Raw genomic sequence first — 16925 nt, 5'->3', positions numbered from 1 at the left:
TGGCTAATGTAATTATGCTGTACCTTAGTGTGTTCCTCCTTGGGTCCAACTTCTTTGGGACTCTCTGAGCTTCCTGGACTTCCTGGTACCTATTTCATTTGCCAGATTGAAGAAGTTCTCCTTTATTATTTGTTCAGAAAAGTTTTCCATGTGTTGCTCTTCCTCTTCCCCTTCAGATACCCTTATAATTTGGAAGTGGGACGTTTCAAGATGTCCTGGAGGTTCCTAAGCCTCTCATTTTAAAAAAGTTCTTATTTCTTCATTCTTTACTGATTGTATGTTTTTTTTTCTTCCTTCTGGTCCACTCCATTGATGTGAGTCCCAGGTTTCTTTCTATCACTGTTTCCCCATGCATTTTTCTTCATTTCACTTAGTGTACCCTTCATTTTTTCATCTACTTTGGGACCAAAACCAACCAATTCTATGAGCATCCTGATCACCAATGCTTTGAACTGTGCATCTGATAGGTTGGCTATCACTTGGTAGCTTAAAAGTATTGGCTCTGGGGCTTTTATGTGTTCTACATTTAAGCCAATATTTTTTTGGTGGGGCGGGATCTGGTCTTGCCTGTTACGTAGTGAGGGGGTAGAGCCTTAGGTGTTCACCAGGGCAGGGCAATCCAGTTGTTGGGTTGTGATGCTGTATGTGGGGGAGGAGTCAGAGAGGGAACAATGGCACTTGCTCCACTCTTTGTCATATTTCAGTGCCCTCTGCAGCCTCCCACAAGCAAATTGGGCCTTTCTGGTGCTGGTTTCCAGGTGGGTGGGCTTCTGTACCTTCTAGGACCCTGTGGGTCCCTCCAATGAACTCTCCTGTCAGGCTGGGAGTCTCTCCTGGCACCTCAAGCTCCACAACTGTTTTCAATCAGTGCTTTTAGGCTTTATTTCCTGGACCTGGGGCCCTGGGTTGCGTGGTCTGTCTCACTGCCCTTTTCACCTGGTTTATCTGCACCCGAATGTGTCACTGTGGGCAGCCAGCTGACTTCTGTCCCTCACTGGGCCTGCCACCAGGGTCTGCTAGCGGCCAGCTGTGCCTGCATACCCACCTCTTCCAGCCACTGCTTTTTTCTGCTGCAACCCCTTTTGGCTGGCCACTGACTCCACCTCTCTTATTGGTCTAAATGAATGGTTGTTGGGACTTCCGTACAGTTCAATTTTCGGTCTTTTCTGGTTGTTTTTCTGTTTCTAAATTCTTGTTGTCCTTAATTTTGGTTATACGAGGAGGCACAGTGTTTCCACCTACGCCTCCACCTTGGCTGGAAGTCATGATGAATTTTTTACACACAACGTTTTATAGACACTCGGCTGTGTAGATTTCCTCATGAAACGTAGAAGTCTAAGCTCTGGGGAACACTTTTATCACACACCTATCAGGTGTGATGAGCTTACCAGTATCATATACTCTCTGATAAAGGTAAAGATGTAAAAGTCTTACTAAAGCCCTTACCACAACCAAAATGTTTGTACAGTGATACACAGTATGGACTCTACAATCTGCTTGAAGACTTGAAGTCTGCCTGAAGCTTCTTCCAGATTTTCTATATTTATACGGTTTTTCAATATGTGGAACTCCTGATGAGACTGAAGAGCTAAAATCCAACTGAAGCTCTTGCCACACACAGGACATTTGTAGGGTTTCTCTCAAGTGTGGACTCACTGATGATCTCGAAGACTAGAGGTATGACTGGAGGTCTTCCCCCACATGGCACATTTGGAGGTTTCCTTGCAGTATGTACCCGCTGATGAACTTTAAGATCTGAACTCCGACTGAAGCTCTTCCCACACTGAGCACATCTGTAAGGTTTCTCACCAGTGTGAATTGGCTGATGAAATGTAAGTCCTGAACGCCAACTGAAACACTTCCCACACACAGCACATTTGTAAGGTTTCTCTCCAGTGTGAACTCGCTGATGAAATTTAAGTCCTGAACGCCAACTGAAATGCTTCCCACACACTGCACATTTGTACGGTTTCTCTCCAGTGTGAATGCGCTGATGATCTTGAAGATGTGAACGCCTAATGAAGCTCTTACCACAGACAGCACATTTGTAGGGTTTCTCTCCTGTGTGCACTCGCTGATGAACTTGCAGATATGAACTCTGACTGAAGCTCTTCCCACACACACCACATTTGAAGGGTTTCTCTCCAGTGTGATTTTGCTTATGAACTTGAAGGTGTGAACTCCGACTAAAGCTCTTCCCACACACAGGACATTTGTAGGGTTTCTCTCCAGTGTGCACTCGCTGATGATCTAGAAGATATGAACTCCAAGCGAATCTCCTACCACACACAGGACATTTGTAGGGTTTCTCTCCAGTGTGAATGCGCCGATGACCTTGAAGTTTTGAACTCTGACTGAAGTTCTTCCCACACACAGCACATTTGTACGGTTTGTCTCCAGTGTGGACTCGCTGATGAATTTGAAGTTTTGAACTCTGACTGAAGCTCTTCCCACACACAGCACATTTGAAGGGTTTCTCTCCAGTGTGCACTCGCTGATGCACTTGAAGATATGAACTCTGACTGAATTTCTTCCCACACACAGCACATTTGTAGGGTTTCTCTCCAGTGTGTACTCGCTGATGCACTTGCAGATATGAACTCTCACTGAAGCTCTTCCCACACACGGCACATATGTAGGGTTTCTCTCCAGTGTGATTTCGAGTATGAACCTGAAGGTGTGAGCTCCGACTGAAGCTCTTCCCACATAATTGACATTTGTAGGGTTTCTCTCCAGTGTGCACTCGCTGATGAACTTGAAGTTTTGAATTCTGACTGAACATCTTCCCACACTCAGCACACTTGTAGATTTTCTTTCCACTGTGGAGTCGCTCATGAGATGGAAGACTGGACGTCTGACTAAAACTCTTCCTACACACAGTACATTTGTAGGATTTCTCTCCAGTGTGCAGTTGCTGGTGATCTTGAAGTTGTGAACTCTGAGTGAAGATCCCCCCACACTCAGCACATTTGTAGGTTTTCTCTCCCATGTGGACTTGCTGATGAATAGTCTGATGTGAACTCTGACTCATGTCCTCACCACACTCATCACTCTTTCTGCATATGTCTTGTGTGTGGACACTTTGAGCAGTGCAAAGCTCCGAGCTATAACTCTCACTCTCCCCAAACTCATGATGTATAAGAGTTTCTGCTCCAAGGTGCAATTCAACACTGGGGCTAAAGTTGATGCCTTTCACATTTTCGGTAGAAGTGTGCTCTTCTGAGTGGATTACACTATGCTGCAGTGATTCCTTCAAGAAGTCTTTCAGACAATTCTTGTGGCTATAAGATGTCTCACTTCTCCTCATTTCCTGATCATCACTGTGAAAACCAGAGGTCCTTCTCCTGTCACAGTGCTCACACTCTAACACTTTACATCTGCCGTCACCCTCCTGCCATCTACTTGGATCATTCTGTGATGGTCTCAAATACACTTTATTCTGGCAATTGTGGTTGGTCTTCTTGGGAAACTCTTCTTTCCTTACAGTGTTGAAACTCTGAACTTCCCCTTGAGGCTTTCTTACATATTTCTCGCCTTCTGAAACTCGAGTAGATTCTCCTGCACACAACTGACAGGTGGAATCACCTTGTTTTAGTAAATCCAAAACCTTGCTTCCCAGGTTGATTATTGAGTCTTCATTTCTGGTTAACTTACTCAGAAGTTGGTCCCATATTTGCCAGCACACAAGGTCTTCATGAAAAAGGTACCTTAAAGCAACTTCATGAACAGTCTCTATCTCATTTTGATTCCAGTGTCCTGGAAAGATAAGGAAAACACAAACATGAGAAGTAGGACGAGCTAATGTCTTCTCACACATAAAAAATATCTCAGAGGCCAACCACACTGGAAGACCTTACTCAATCAGCTTGGCTTTCACCATAGGCTTTCTCATGAGTAAGGAAACAAAGAGGCGATGAGTAGGCTGCTGTCCACTCAGTGTTAAGGTGACTGATTTGGAACTATATGTAACTTATGTAACAGGTCAAAAAGTAGAAATACACAACTACAGAGCAGGTGATGTTCTCAGCAAAATGGTGAATGTTCTAAGTAGAACAAACTAGAAAACTAATACCCCTGACTCACACAACTTATGGGAGTAAAATGTCCCATGATAATTGCTACCACTTAATTTAGCGACATGTTCTGATGAAGATGACTAACAACATATCCCAGGTTTTGCACACTGGATATGCATTTCTACACATAAAACTATGCCATGGTAACCAGCATACAGAACAGTGTCCAATGATCCTACCTACTGATGTCCATATGGTACCAAATGCCTTCCTGCAATGTATCAAGATTACCCTGGTAAGCTAAAAGAAAATAGCAAAGGTGCCATTGCTGGGTGGCTCAGTTGATTGCAGCATCATCCCACACACCAAGAGGTTGTGGGTTCGATTGCCACTCAGGGTATGTACTGCAGGAAACCCAAAGATGTTTCTTTCTCTATCCCTAAAATCAATAAATGTATCCTCTTTGGAGGATTGTAAAAATCTGCAGAAGTGAGAGTATATCACTTCCAAGCTTGGGTCATAAAAGATATTGTGGTTTCTCCTTCCAATCTCTTGGGTGGAGAAACCCACTGCCATGCTATGCTTTGAGGACAGCCAGGATGCCCACAGGACAGGCCCATTGGCAAGGAACTGAGGCCTTCTGCCAACACCCATGTGAACGAGTCCATCCTGGAAGCCAATGCTTCAGTGCCATTAAGCCTGCAAAGACATGAAGCTCTCATGTACTCCTTGATTTCACCTTGATGAGATCCTGACACACAATCACTCAGCTAAGCTGCCTCCAGATTTCTGACTGAAAGAATTATGAATACATGCTTGTTCTTGTTAACTGCTAAGTTTAAGAGTACATTGTTACATAGGTAGACAAAGCTGCTGAAAGTTCCATAAAAATTATAATTAGGGCAGATGTTCACCAGATGACTACCAATGTTCTCAAATAATTCTTCAGTTATACTGGCTTTTTCCTCTACTTGTGGGCTATCTCCAGGAGGAGTGAAGACAGTGAGACCCACCTAGCACCATTCTCTTTATCAGTTGTTTACAGGACTCCTGGACGGAGAACAAACCCTGTACTGTGGGCATCTGTGCAGTGTAACAAGGCCGCAAGGATATTCATAACAAGTGGGCCGGGGCAAAGTGATAGAGATAGAACACAGAAAATGTGGGGATGTTCAGATATTGCCAAAAGAACTTTTAAGAAGATACCTGTAGGGACATATGCTATAAGATTTCTTCAGTTTTCCAAGGGGTGTAAGTTACAGAGGTGCAGCCATAGACACGAATTATCAAAGGCCATGCTAGAAATGTGTTACCTCAATAAAAAAGAACTGAAATATAAACTCTTTACTCCCTGAAAATTGATGAAGGTGTACTGCAGTTTTTGTGTATATTTCAATAACAAGGTGGCCCTCAATTGCAAAATAAAGGGCTTATTAAAAAACACAAAACAGCCCTGACCAGGGAATTCAGTAAGTAGACTGCTGTCTCAAAATGAAGGTTGAGGGTTCAATCCCACTGAGGGTACATACAAGAATCAACCAATGAATTCATATATAAGGAACACCAAATCAATGTCTTAATATCTCTCTCCTTCTCAAATCAACCAATAAATAAGTACCAACAAAACAACAACAAAATTTACTTTTCTTAAAGAAAACAAAAAGAAAAAGAACAAGAAAACACCCAACATGCTCAGGCTGGGTCGCTCAGTTGGTTGGAGGTACATCCTGAAACTCACAGATTGTGTGTGGGATTGATTCCCAGTCAGAATACATACCAAGGTTGAGGGTTCAATCTTTGGTTCATGGCCTAGGTATGCATGGAAGCCACTGACTGATGCTTCTCTGTGTCACCGATGTTTCCCATTCGAAAAGAAATGAAAAAAATGTCCTCGGATGAGGCTCAAAAAAAAAGAAAAAGAAAAAAGAAAAAAAAGGGAAACCGCTTGGAAAACTTCCTGGTAAGGAAAAAACAGACACCAGGTGGAACTGGGTTCATAATTCCCAAGAAGGAAGTCTGCACAAAAAAAAAGGGAGCCAATCAAATGGAGCTGGCATCCAGCCTTCCTGAAGGTTTTGCACAGAACCTTCCTGCAGCATGAAGACACCAGAACACAAATGACAAAAGGAAAGAAAAAACTCTCCCCCACTATTCACAATAGGCAGAGCCTCATCTAGATTTTCCTGGGGGTTTTGTTTGATACACTTCTTGATTTTTGGTACTTATACTCCAGAGGCATGACTATAATGACTGTATTTTAGACTGGGTTTACCTGAGGGATATACACAGTGAACATAAATGTAGGACGGAGGGAGTGAACAAACAGAGAATGAGGAAAAAATGGAGAAAAGCGGATAGCATGGAGGATGTTACTGGGTAAATGGATGCAGCAGAGCTCACAATGGCAACACAGAGACCACAGGTTAGGATAAGCTGTGAGGTAGCATTCTCCCTGCCACTGAAATGGGAAACCAATCCATCCATCCATCCATCAGTGTATCCAAATTAATTCCCTCCTTCATCAAACAAGCAGTGAATGGACATACCCTATATGTTAAGACTCTCAGAGGCACCTGGTACACAGCAATAAAGAAAACACAACCCTGGCTCTCCCAATGTTACACAGTAATGGGGAGAGAGGGCATAAACAAGTGAACAAAATAGAATCCATTACTATATCACCTGGCAATTAATGAGTCAGAAAACAAGGCAGAGGAGGGGGCTGGACTTTTTAAGCAGACTGGTCAGAGCAGGCATCTGTGATGAGATGACATGGGAGCAGACAGGGCAGAGGCGGGAACCAGGAGGGCCCCTGGGGCAGAACATGGACGAGCAAGTGAGAGGACATGAGGCAGACGCACAGTCAGTAGGTCACAAACACAGGAAGCAGCAACACAGTGTCACAGGAAGACTGAGGACAGGAAATCTGAACAGAGAGGGCATGGGTGGCCAGATCAGGCACCACCCTGGGGGCCACAAAAAGGATGTTGGACTGTGTAAGTGGGATCGTACGTCCTGCAAGGGCAAACGGAGAAGTGACCTGACCTGCCTGCTGTTACAGAACAGATGATAGTGGGGCACATGCACAAGCAGGAGGCAGTGAGAGGCTATTGTGAGTAAGTGGAGTCATGAAAGCTGGAGAATTGGGCCAGGGCGGCCACCCTGGTGGCAGGGAGAAGGACAGCACCTGGCCTGTGCCCTGGGAGGACTTGCAGCTGCCTGCTTCTCAACTGAACACCCACCTCCTTGGGGTCCTTCTCTGTCATCTAGAGCTTCTCCTGTCTCCCCAAGGGTAATATCTGATGCAATCTGAAGGACTGATATCCTGTGAAAAGTAAATGCTGGATACATTTGACAAAAATTGAATTCATTACTATGACCCTCATGTGCTCTAAATAGTTTTTTCTTGAAACTCTGACTGGGACCTGCTGTTATGAATATAACATGGGATCAAATGAGCATCCTTTACGGATTTAATCACCATTTTGGTTGCATGAATGCAGTCCCTACAAGGAACTTTATTTTATTCCATACAATAATGATGTAACTTACCAACCCATTTTAACAGCAAGATATCGCAACTGCAATTTCCAAAAACCAGAAAACGTAAAGGCAACACATCCAATAGCAATTAGGAAATGTACATCTCCAGGTTTGGGGACATATTTCAAGAGTCTGAAACTCTTAAACATTTGAAACCAAAATACTCCTGGGAACTACAGTCAAGATGGTGGCATAGCAAAGCACACCTCACCTCCTCTTACAACCTCTTACAAAGTTACAACTAAATCATAGAACAAACATTACTCAGAATCCCCAGAAATCGAGTTGAATACAAGTCTGACAACTACAAATTAAAGAAACAACATTTATCCAAACTGGTAGAAGGGGTGGAGACACGAAAGGACTCCTCCCACATAAACATGGGAGGGACAAAATGATTATGATGGCAATCTTGGGAGTAAGGAGTCCCACTCCCACTCTAGGCGCCCCACCCAGGGTTCCTCTACCAGGAAAATAAGACCCTGTAACATCCAGATGCAAAAACCTCCAGGGATTGAGTTGGTAGAAAAACTGCTGGATCCCCAATCAGCTCCTCTTAAAGAACCCACACATGACCTTACTCTATCAATTCCCTCTGAGATCTACCAGTGGGGTAGCAGACTCAAAGGCACCACAGGAATACAGGGACAAATGGAAGTGTCTGGCATTAAGGCAAGACCTGCGCCACAGATTTTCCCCCACAACAGAATGGTGGGGAGAGCCACAGAGGCAGCAGGCAGGTGCCATATCATAGACTCCATCAACCTGACTAACACTGTTTGCCCTACCCTGGAGATCCCCTGAGCCTCTCTCCCTCCCAACTTACTTACAACTGTTAACAGTAAGACTCATGTGAATGGCTCCTCTTGGCTCATCCTTCAGAACTTCCTAAATCCTTTAAAACATGCAACTGCTATCTTCAGTGAGCCCCTAGCCCCAATCCCTTTTGCTAAGAGCCCCAGGCACAGCACCAGCAGCAGCCAGTCTAAATTCAGAGCTTGGCTTTGCCTGGGAGTCTCTAAGTCCAACACAAGTAGTAGCCACTTCAGTCTGTTCCATAGTTCAGGCAGGGTGGCCCAAGGAAAAACACAGGAGCAGACTGACCTTGGCATACATCACCTAGGAAAACCCAGGGCCAGCACAACCAATGCACAGCTACAGACCGTGTGGAAGCACCAACACCCTGCCCCTACACAGCTGGTACTCCACAAGTGCAGATGTTAGTGGTCAGTGGTCACAGCCAAACCTTGCCCAGGACTGGCCTGGGTAAATCCCTACCATTGACCCGCAACAACAACCAAGGCTCAACTACAAGACCAGGGTGTACTTAGCCCTCATGAAGGGTGCATCTCAAGTAGCTAGCTGGGTGATAAGGGGGACTGTGCTACTGGACCCTAAAGGACACCTACTGCATAGGGCATAATACTAGGATAGCGAGTCACAGCAGATCTACCTAATGCACAGAAACAAACAGGGAGGCTGCCAAAATCAGGAGACAAAGAAACATGGCCCAAATGAATGAACAGTTCAAAACTTCACAAAAACTACTAAACAAATGAGGATAAGCAATCTAGCAGAGGCAGAGTAGAAAACGCTGGTTACAAGGATGCTCAAGAAACTTACTGAGGACCCCAACAGCATAAAAAAGATCCAGGCAGACTGATCATACAATAATTGAAACACAGAACAATTTACAGGGTAACAACAATAGAGTAGATGAGGCTGAGGATCAAGTCAATGATTTGGAACATAAGGAAGCAAAACAACCAATCAGACAATAAGAGAAAGGAATCCCCCCAAAATGAGGACAGGATAAGGAGCCTCTAGGACCACCTCAAGCATTCCAACATTTCCATCATACGGGTGCCAGAAAAAGAAGAGAAACACCAAGAAACTGCAAAACTATTTGGGGAAAAGGGAAGTAAACTTCCCTAATTTGGTGAGGGAAATACACATGCAAGCCCAGGAAACAGAGATACTGCTAACCAAAATGGAAGTGAAGAGGCCCTCTGCAAGAATATCCTATATGAAAATACTAAAGGTTAAAGATAAAGAATCTTAAAAGCAGCAGGAGGAAAGCAGTTAACCTGCCTCCAGCAGAGGTCCAAAAGAAACTTTGCAGGCTACACAGGATTGGCAAGAAATATTCAGAGTCATGAAAAGCAAAGAACTACAGCAAAGACTGCTCTACGCAGCAAAGCCATCATTTAAAATGGAGGGGCAGATAAAGAGCTTCCCTGAGAAGAAGAATTAAAGGAGTTCATCATCACCAAGCCACTCTTACAGGAAATGTTAAGGGGACTTAGAAAACGAAGATAAAAACTATGAACAATAAAAAGGCAAAAAATACATTATCAATCAATAATTGAATCTAAAAAACAAATTAAGTAGCCCTGGCTGGTATGGTTCGGTGGATTCAGTGCCAGCCTCAAAATCAGGGGGTTGCTCCTTCCATTCCAGGTCTGGGGCAAATGCCTGAGATGTGGTCCGGGCCACTAGTGTGGGGTGTAAATAGGTAGTTCAAGAACAGCCATGAGATGCAAACTACAGTATAGGGGAGGAGTAGCCACAGAACCCTTACACCTGACCCACAGATGTAAACAATGGTATGGCATAGCCTGAGAGACTGGTGGTGCTCGGTCGAGCGGGGAACAGGAGAAAACTTGGGGCAACTGCAAGAGCACAATCAATAAAACATAATTTCCAAAGATAAAATACTCTTGTGAGGTGATATTCAGGTAGAGGGGGCACCTGTCCTCACCCACAGAGATCAGGTTCCTGAGGTTCTCCAGGGTCACGTCTTGGTACAGCATCCTTTGGGAAGGGTCCAGCAGCCCCAGCTCCTCCTCTGTGAAGACCACAGCCACGTCCTTGAACATCACAGTCTCCTACAACACCAAACACAGTCAACCTTAATGTTGCATTGAAGGATAGGAGCAGCACTGAGTGGGCAGAGGGGATGGGCGGGAAGTTACTCTGGATGCTAAGGTGTTTGAGTCTCCCTTATTTATGTTCCTACTGTTCTAAATCCAGCATATCATTTTCATACATTAATTTCCCGAGTCCCATGAAAATATGTGCAAGTGAAGAATAATCCCTGTTAATTTCACTTGGTGTCATTTGTGGCTATTCGAACAGTAAGCACCCTGGAACTGCACCTCTTGAACCAAGGGCGATATACATTCTATATGATCATTAATACTACCAAAGTGTTCCCGAATTGTTAGGTCAATTTACTCCCAAAGGGGTCTGGTAGTGTTTATCCTTCCTTTTTCACTCATGCATTCCCTGAGCCTGAGTACTGTCACCCTGTTAAAATTTGACAAACCAATAGGTCACCCCTCCTCAGGAGCTATGACATTGGCCCTCTGTACTCTCAAGGCACATGCCACCTATCTGTGACACTACTGATGACAGCATTCAAAGTGTTAAGGTGTACCCATTTCCCTGCCAGAATACTTCAGTTTAAATCCCAAAGCTGCGTGCCCCTCCGAAGCTGCATGATCTTTGATATTTATATCAAAAACCCCTTCATGTATTTCCTCATCTGTGTGATGCTGCTCATCACAGCAAATTCTTATACATACCAATGAATGAATAGACATAGAGATCCTATAACTTCCTGTCCAACTCAGAAGCCAGTACTCATGTGTGGCTATGGAAATGTAAGGTTAAAACTACGTAAAATTACCAATTCTCTCCCATGGTTGCCGCAGAACATTTCAAAAGCTCCAGAGCCACGTGTGGCCTGTGGCTACCACGTTACACAGCACAATACAGAACATGTCCATCACGGCAGAAGTTCTGCTGCGCAGCGCTGCCTCAGAGTCTGTACACCTGGCACACAGGAGGTCCTGCATGAGTGTCAGCTGTTCTCAATGTGATTGGTATGGTAAGGGCAGGATTACGTTTGTATATTTAGTCACCTCTACTTTCTTCTCATGTTTGCATGATACATCTTTTTCCCTCCTTTTATTTCTAACCTGTTGATATCATTATATTTAAAGTGAGTTTCTAATAACGTATTGTTGAGTCACTTTATGAGGACATTTTACCCATAGCTTTGAGGGGGAGGGGGAGAGAGGGAGGGGGGGGAGAGAGAGAGAGAGAGAGAGAGAGAGAGAGAGAGAGAGAGAGAGAGGGAGAGGGAGAGGGAGGGAGAGGCGGGGAGAAAGTGAAACATCAACACAAGAGAAAACATCAATCAGTTGCCTCCTGTACACACTTGGACGTGGGACTGAACTGACAACATGATTATGTGCCCTGACCACCAATCAAACCTGCAACCTTTCAGTGTAGGACAATGCTCCAACCAAGCCACAGTGGCCAGGGCACGCTGAGTCATATTTTCCTAATCACAATGGCAATCCCTGTATTTTAATGGGCATATTTAGGCCATTTCCATTTAATGAATTACTTATGTTAGGATTTCAGTCTGCCATTTTATTTTTTTCATTTCCCCTATTTTCCTGCACATTACTTGATCATTTCTAAAATTGCATTTTGATTTACGTATAACATCTTAGAGGATATGTCTGTATGATTTTAGTGGTTGCTATAAGAATTACATTGCTAACACATAACTTAAAAGTCTATTGTTACTATGTTACCAGTCCCAATGAAAAGCAGAAACCTAACTTCTCTTTAAGTGCCTTTACCCTACCCCACCTGTCACTGTTTTAGACACAACAGATTAACATCTCTCTCACACATCCATATTTCTCTCCTCTTTCTCTATCCCTTCCCCTCTCTCTAAAATATCTACAAAGTACATCAGAAAATGCTATGATTTTTATTTCATTCCTTTAGCTATTGTTTTAGCCCAAGTCCGCTAGTGACAGCTACACTTGATTTCATTCACCTACAAATGCCCTGTTCCCCTTTATTCTCAAATGTTATTCATACTGGACAAAGAATTCCGAGTTGAAAGTGCTTTTCATTCAGCACTTGGAAAATACTCTAGTTTTTTTCTGATAAGAAAATTCAATGTCATTTGAATTGTTTTTCCCTTACTGCTTTCAAGGTTTTTGTCTTTGTTAGTTTTCAGAAGTTTAACTATACAATGTCTTGGTGTGATTGCTTTGGGTTTCCTCCACCCTGAGTCACTTAGTTTCATGAACCTGGAGGTTTATTTCTGTTCCAAATTATGGATATTTTCCATCATATTTCTTCAAGAACTTCAGTCTCACCATCTTTCTCCTCTCCTTCTAGGACCCAGATAACAGGAATATTAGACCCTTTGTTATATTCCCATGGATCTCTGAGGTCCTGATTACTTTTTCTCAGTCTATTTTTCTTTTATTCATGTTAAATAATTTCTATTAGTCTATCATCAAGGTCTTCCCTCTTTCCCTTCATTCTGCTCTTGAGTCCATTGTTTTAGTTTTTGATATTTCCCTTACTATATTTTTCAATTCTAAAATTTCCATTTGGTTCTTCTTTGTATTTTCTATTTCATTCCTAAGATTTTCTGTTTTTCATTTCATGTCTCTGAGTGTTTGCTCAAATACTTTTATAATAACCTGCTTTAAAATCCTTCTCAGATGCCCTTACTGGGTGGCTCAGCTGCTTGGAGTGACCTTCCATACACCAAATGGTTGTGGGTTCGATCCGCTGCCAAGGTGCAGGCAGGAGGCAACAGGAAACAGATCACTGTTTCTCTCTCTCTCCTCCCCTCCTCCCTTCCCTTCTCTAAGATAAATGAAAACATAGGCTCAGGTGAAGATTAAAAGAAAACTTCAAAATGTCCTGGCTGGTGTTGCTCAACGATTTGAATGTCCGCCAGTGAACGTAAAGGTGCCTGGTTCAATGTTTGGTCAGGGCGCATGCCTGAGTTGCCAGCTGGGTTCCTGGTTGGAGAAGTACAAGGGGCAACTACACACTGACGTTTCTCTTGCAGTTTGATGTTTCCCTGTCTGATTCCTTCTCCCTTTCCCTCTCTCTAAAAAAAATACAATAATAAAATAATAAAATAGAATAAAATACTAAGTAAAATAATTCCTTTTCATACGGATGAACCTGAAGACATTACGCTTAGTGAAACAAGCTAGTCACAAAAGGATTAGGTATATAATTCCCCTTATATGAAGTACCTAGAATAGACAATTACAGAGACATTAAGTGAAATGGTGGTTGCCAGACACTAGGGACAGGGGAAGTTATTGGGTAATGCGTACAGAGTTTCAGTTCAGGAACGTAAAAAGAGTTCTGGACATGTGGTGACAATTCACACATTGTGAATGTACCTAATGACACTGAATTCAAAACAAAGTGGTAAATTCATGTTATGTGTATGTTACAATATTAAGAAAATGTCCTTATCAGGTAACGAACATCTGAATCATCTGACAGTTCCTGCACTGTTCCTCTCTGCAGCCTCCTGTTCCTGACAGACTGGGGCTATTCTAAAAATTTATTTTCTTGTTTTTAAGATTTTATTTTATTTTTAGAGAGTTGGAGAGGCAGGTAGAATAAGAATGAGAGAAACATCAATGTGTGCTTGCCTATCACACGCCTCCTACTGGGGACCTGGCCTGCAACCCAGGCATGTGCCCTGGCTGGGAATAGAGCCAGCAACCCTGGTCCTCAGGCCTGCACTTAATCCACTGAGCTACACCAGCGAGGGCTACAAGCCCATGCTTAAAATGGGCAAATGACTTCAACAAACTTCACAAAGGATATACGATGGTGAAAATGTACATGAAAAAGTATTCAACATCATTTTTATCAGGGAAACACAAATTATAATCACAGTGAGATGTCATTTCTTCAGAGCTGATGAAATAAAACAGATCTACATCCAACAATGGAAAGACATGGAGCACCTAAGACTTTGAGATGCTGTGGGGGTGATAAAATGGTGCCACCCCACTGGACCACTGTATACATTTTTCTACCCTACGAGGTCAGTCATTTAACTTCTAGATGTAAACCCAAGAAACATGAAAATACAAGTGCACAAGAAGACCTGTACAAGAATGCTACTCATAGGACCTTTATGAGTAACACTCAAAAGCTGTAAAACAACCCAAACCTCCTTCAAAAGCAGAATTTTGTCTATCCTTCATAAGATGGCTGTCATATGCACACAAAATTTAATACATCTCAATGATAAAAAGGGACAACACATTGATACACACAATGCAGATCCATCTTGGAAACACTGTGCTGAGTGAGAAGACAGGTACAAGATTACATACTGTACAAATTCGTTACTTATATTTAACTTCAAAACAAGTCAACTAATTGAGTGATGACAGATCAGAACAGCAGATGGCTCCCAGGAGGAAGAAACTGGCTTGAAAGGCAAAGGAGAGAACTTTGAAGGGTAACAGAAATGTTCTATTTCTGGTTTTGGGTGGTGGGCTAATGTAATCATTCAACTTTTAAAACATGGTACACCTCTAGCACTGACTTTTCACCTAAGATCTATAATTTTAGTAAGTAAGTTATATTTCATTTTTAAAAGCCCATGCAAAAGTTTGAGAATAAAAACAAAATTTATTCACAGGCACAGAGGTGTATATACCTGTTTGTAACTGCTGAAAGGTGCACAAAACATAGAACCCCTTCTGAGACAAAGTATGGTTGTGGAAACAGGGGCATCTCCCCAAGCTGCAACCACACCTCCCACCCTTCGGAACACAGTAAAGGTCATCTGTGAGTGAACTGTGAGACCTTGGGAGTCTGACCAGCTCTTTGGCCAAGGTATTATTTTCGGATGTGGGCCCACAGTACAAACAAGCACAGAGAAAAGAGCCAGTGCTTTGAGCTCACAGGGCTTGCATGCAAGCACCCTGCATACGCTGTCTGTTTTGTTTTCTCTACTCTGTATACCCCTGTCCTGGGAAAGCCTGGGCTCAGGTAATTGCACCCACCCGCCAGGTGGGCACTTCAAGTCCCAATAAACCCTTGTGTTTCACAACCAGTCCTCTGGGTTCTTTCTATGGATTGGGCAAGAATTTGCATAACAAAAGTTCATAAAAGAATAGCTAATCACCAAAAACTCAAGTGACAGTATTAAGTGGAAGAAAAAAAAGAAGATTGAAAAGCAAACTTATACTGTGGTTGTAAGTATATAAAATATAACATGGGGAAAACAGTTCACATGGCAGTGTAATAATATGGTTTGAAAAACTTTTCTGATACCTAGGGATTCCTGCCCTAGTACTTGTGAACAGCGATAACATGAAACCACAAATAAAAACAAAAGTAGAACCACTATGAAAGCTACTAGCAGACACATAAGGCAACCTGATTTGTATCCTTCTCATGGAAGAGAAAAAAGATGTGTCTAAGCTTTGATAAGAGATTTTAACAGGTTAAAATCAGAAAAAGTAATTAGGGCAACTGGAATAGAATAAACAACCAAAAAATAGATAAAAGTCAAAACTCCACACACCTGGAACTTGGTCATTTTGTCAAGCTCCTTCTGAGCCAGTCCAAGCGACCTGTGGAGACAGGAGTGGCAAAAGACAAAGAGGACATGAGACACAGGCCCTGGCACCCGCGGCAGATCTGTGTGTAAGACCCCTCCCGGGCCAGGTCAGTTTTGCTCAGTGGCTGGTCGTCTTCCAAACCGATAAATAGGTTGCAGGTTTGATCCCCAGTCACAGCACATGCCTGGGCTGCAGGTCAGGGGGCCCCAGGGAATCGATGTTTCTCTCCCACATCAATATTTCTCTCCCTCTCTTTTTCCCTCCTTTCCCCTCTCTCTGAAAATAATAAAGAAAATCTTATAAAAAACTCACAGAAAAGAACCACACATCACCAACCACCAAGAGGCAGACTCTGGCCCATCTGTGTGGTGACATTACAACTAACCCCACTCTGGAGAAGACAAACAGAAATGACTGTACAAACATATCTTTCCCCCGGCTGGTGTGACTCAGTGGATTGAGTGCTGCCCTGCAAATCAAAGGGTGTCTGGTTCCCAGTCAGAGCGCACGCCTGGGTTGCGGGCCATGTCTCCAGTGAGGGGCGCTCCAGAGGCAACCACACACCTATGTTTCTGTGCCCCTTTCTCCCTCCTCCTCTCTAAAAATAAATAAAATCTTAAAAAAAGAAAAGGTTGTATCATCAGAAGGCGGCAAGCGCGGGAATCCAAGGGAAACCTAGCACCCACAGACCCTCAAACCTGCAATGGTCACCCCTCCCAGCCCCCACTCCTCCAGCCGACTACACGCAAAGATGCCTTCGCCCGTTCCTCTTCCCCGAGATCGGGTCTGCGCCTACGGGTCACACGCTCAGGAGAGCTAGGAAAAGACGGGGGTCTCGCACTCACTCACTTTCTAGAACATATTGAACACTCAGGCAACCCTTCCTCACGCAGGAAAACGTGGAGACTATACACTGCTCCAGGACCGG

At 43.4% G+C, this 16925-nt stretch overlaps 1 protein-coding gene across 2 annotated transcripts in view; it reads right to left on the bottom strand.

Annotated features, from left to right (window-relative positions):
- Window positions 1–16925, bottom strand: part of LOC123822931 (zinc finger protein 271-like) — a 45053-nt gene extending 28128 nt beyond the window's left edge. Inside the window, exons 1-4 of one of the 2 annotated variants that reach the window (XR_006786449.1) lie at window positions 16847–16925; window positions 15961–16009; window positions 10325–10447; window positions 3636–3756 (exon numbers count right to left, since the gene is read on the bottom strand). Coding sequence is in view for 1 of the 2 variants with exons in the window: in XM_045845101.1 (XP_045701057.1) it covers window positions 1709–3756; window positions 10321–10447; window positions 11251–11280 (2205 nt within the window). In the remaining variant the exon portion in view is untranslated. Of the gene's footprint in view, window positions 1–1708; window positions 3757–10320; window positions 10448–11250; window positions 11374–15960; window positions 16010–16846 lie in introns of those variants that run through there. The other variant, XM_045845101.1, reaches the window with a different exon arrangement.

This window comes from Phyllostomus hastatus, unplaced genomic scaffold (genome assembly GCF_019186645.2).
Source record: "Phyllostomus hastatus isolate PE091 unplaced genomic scaffold, TTU_PhHast_1.1 phas_contig_468, whole genome shotgun sequence".
Taxonomy (NCBI): domain Eukaryota; kingdom Metazoa; phylum Chordata; class Mammalia; order Chiroptera; family Phyllostomidae; genus Phyllostomus; species Phyllostomus hastatus.
Note: the sequence above shows the minus strand (reverse complement) of the source record. Positions and strands in the feature narration are given on the sequence as shown.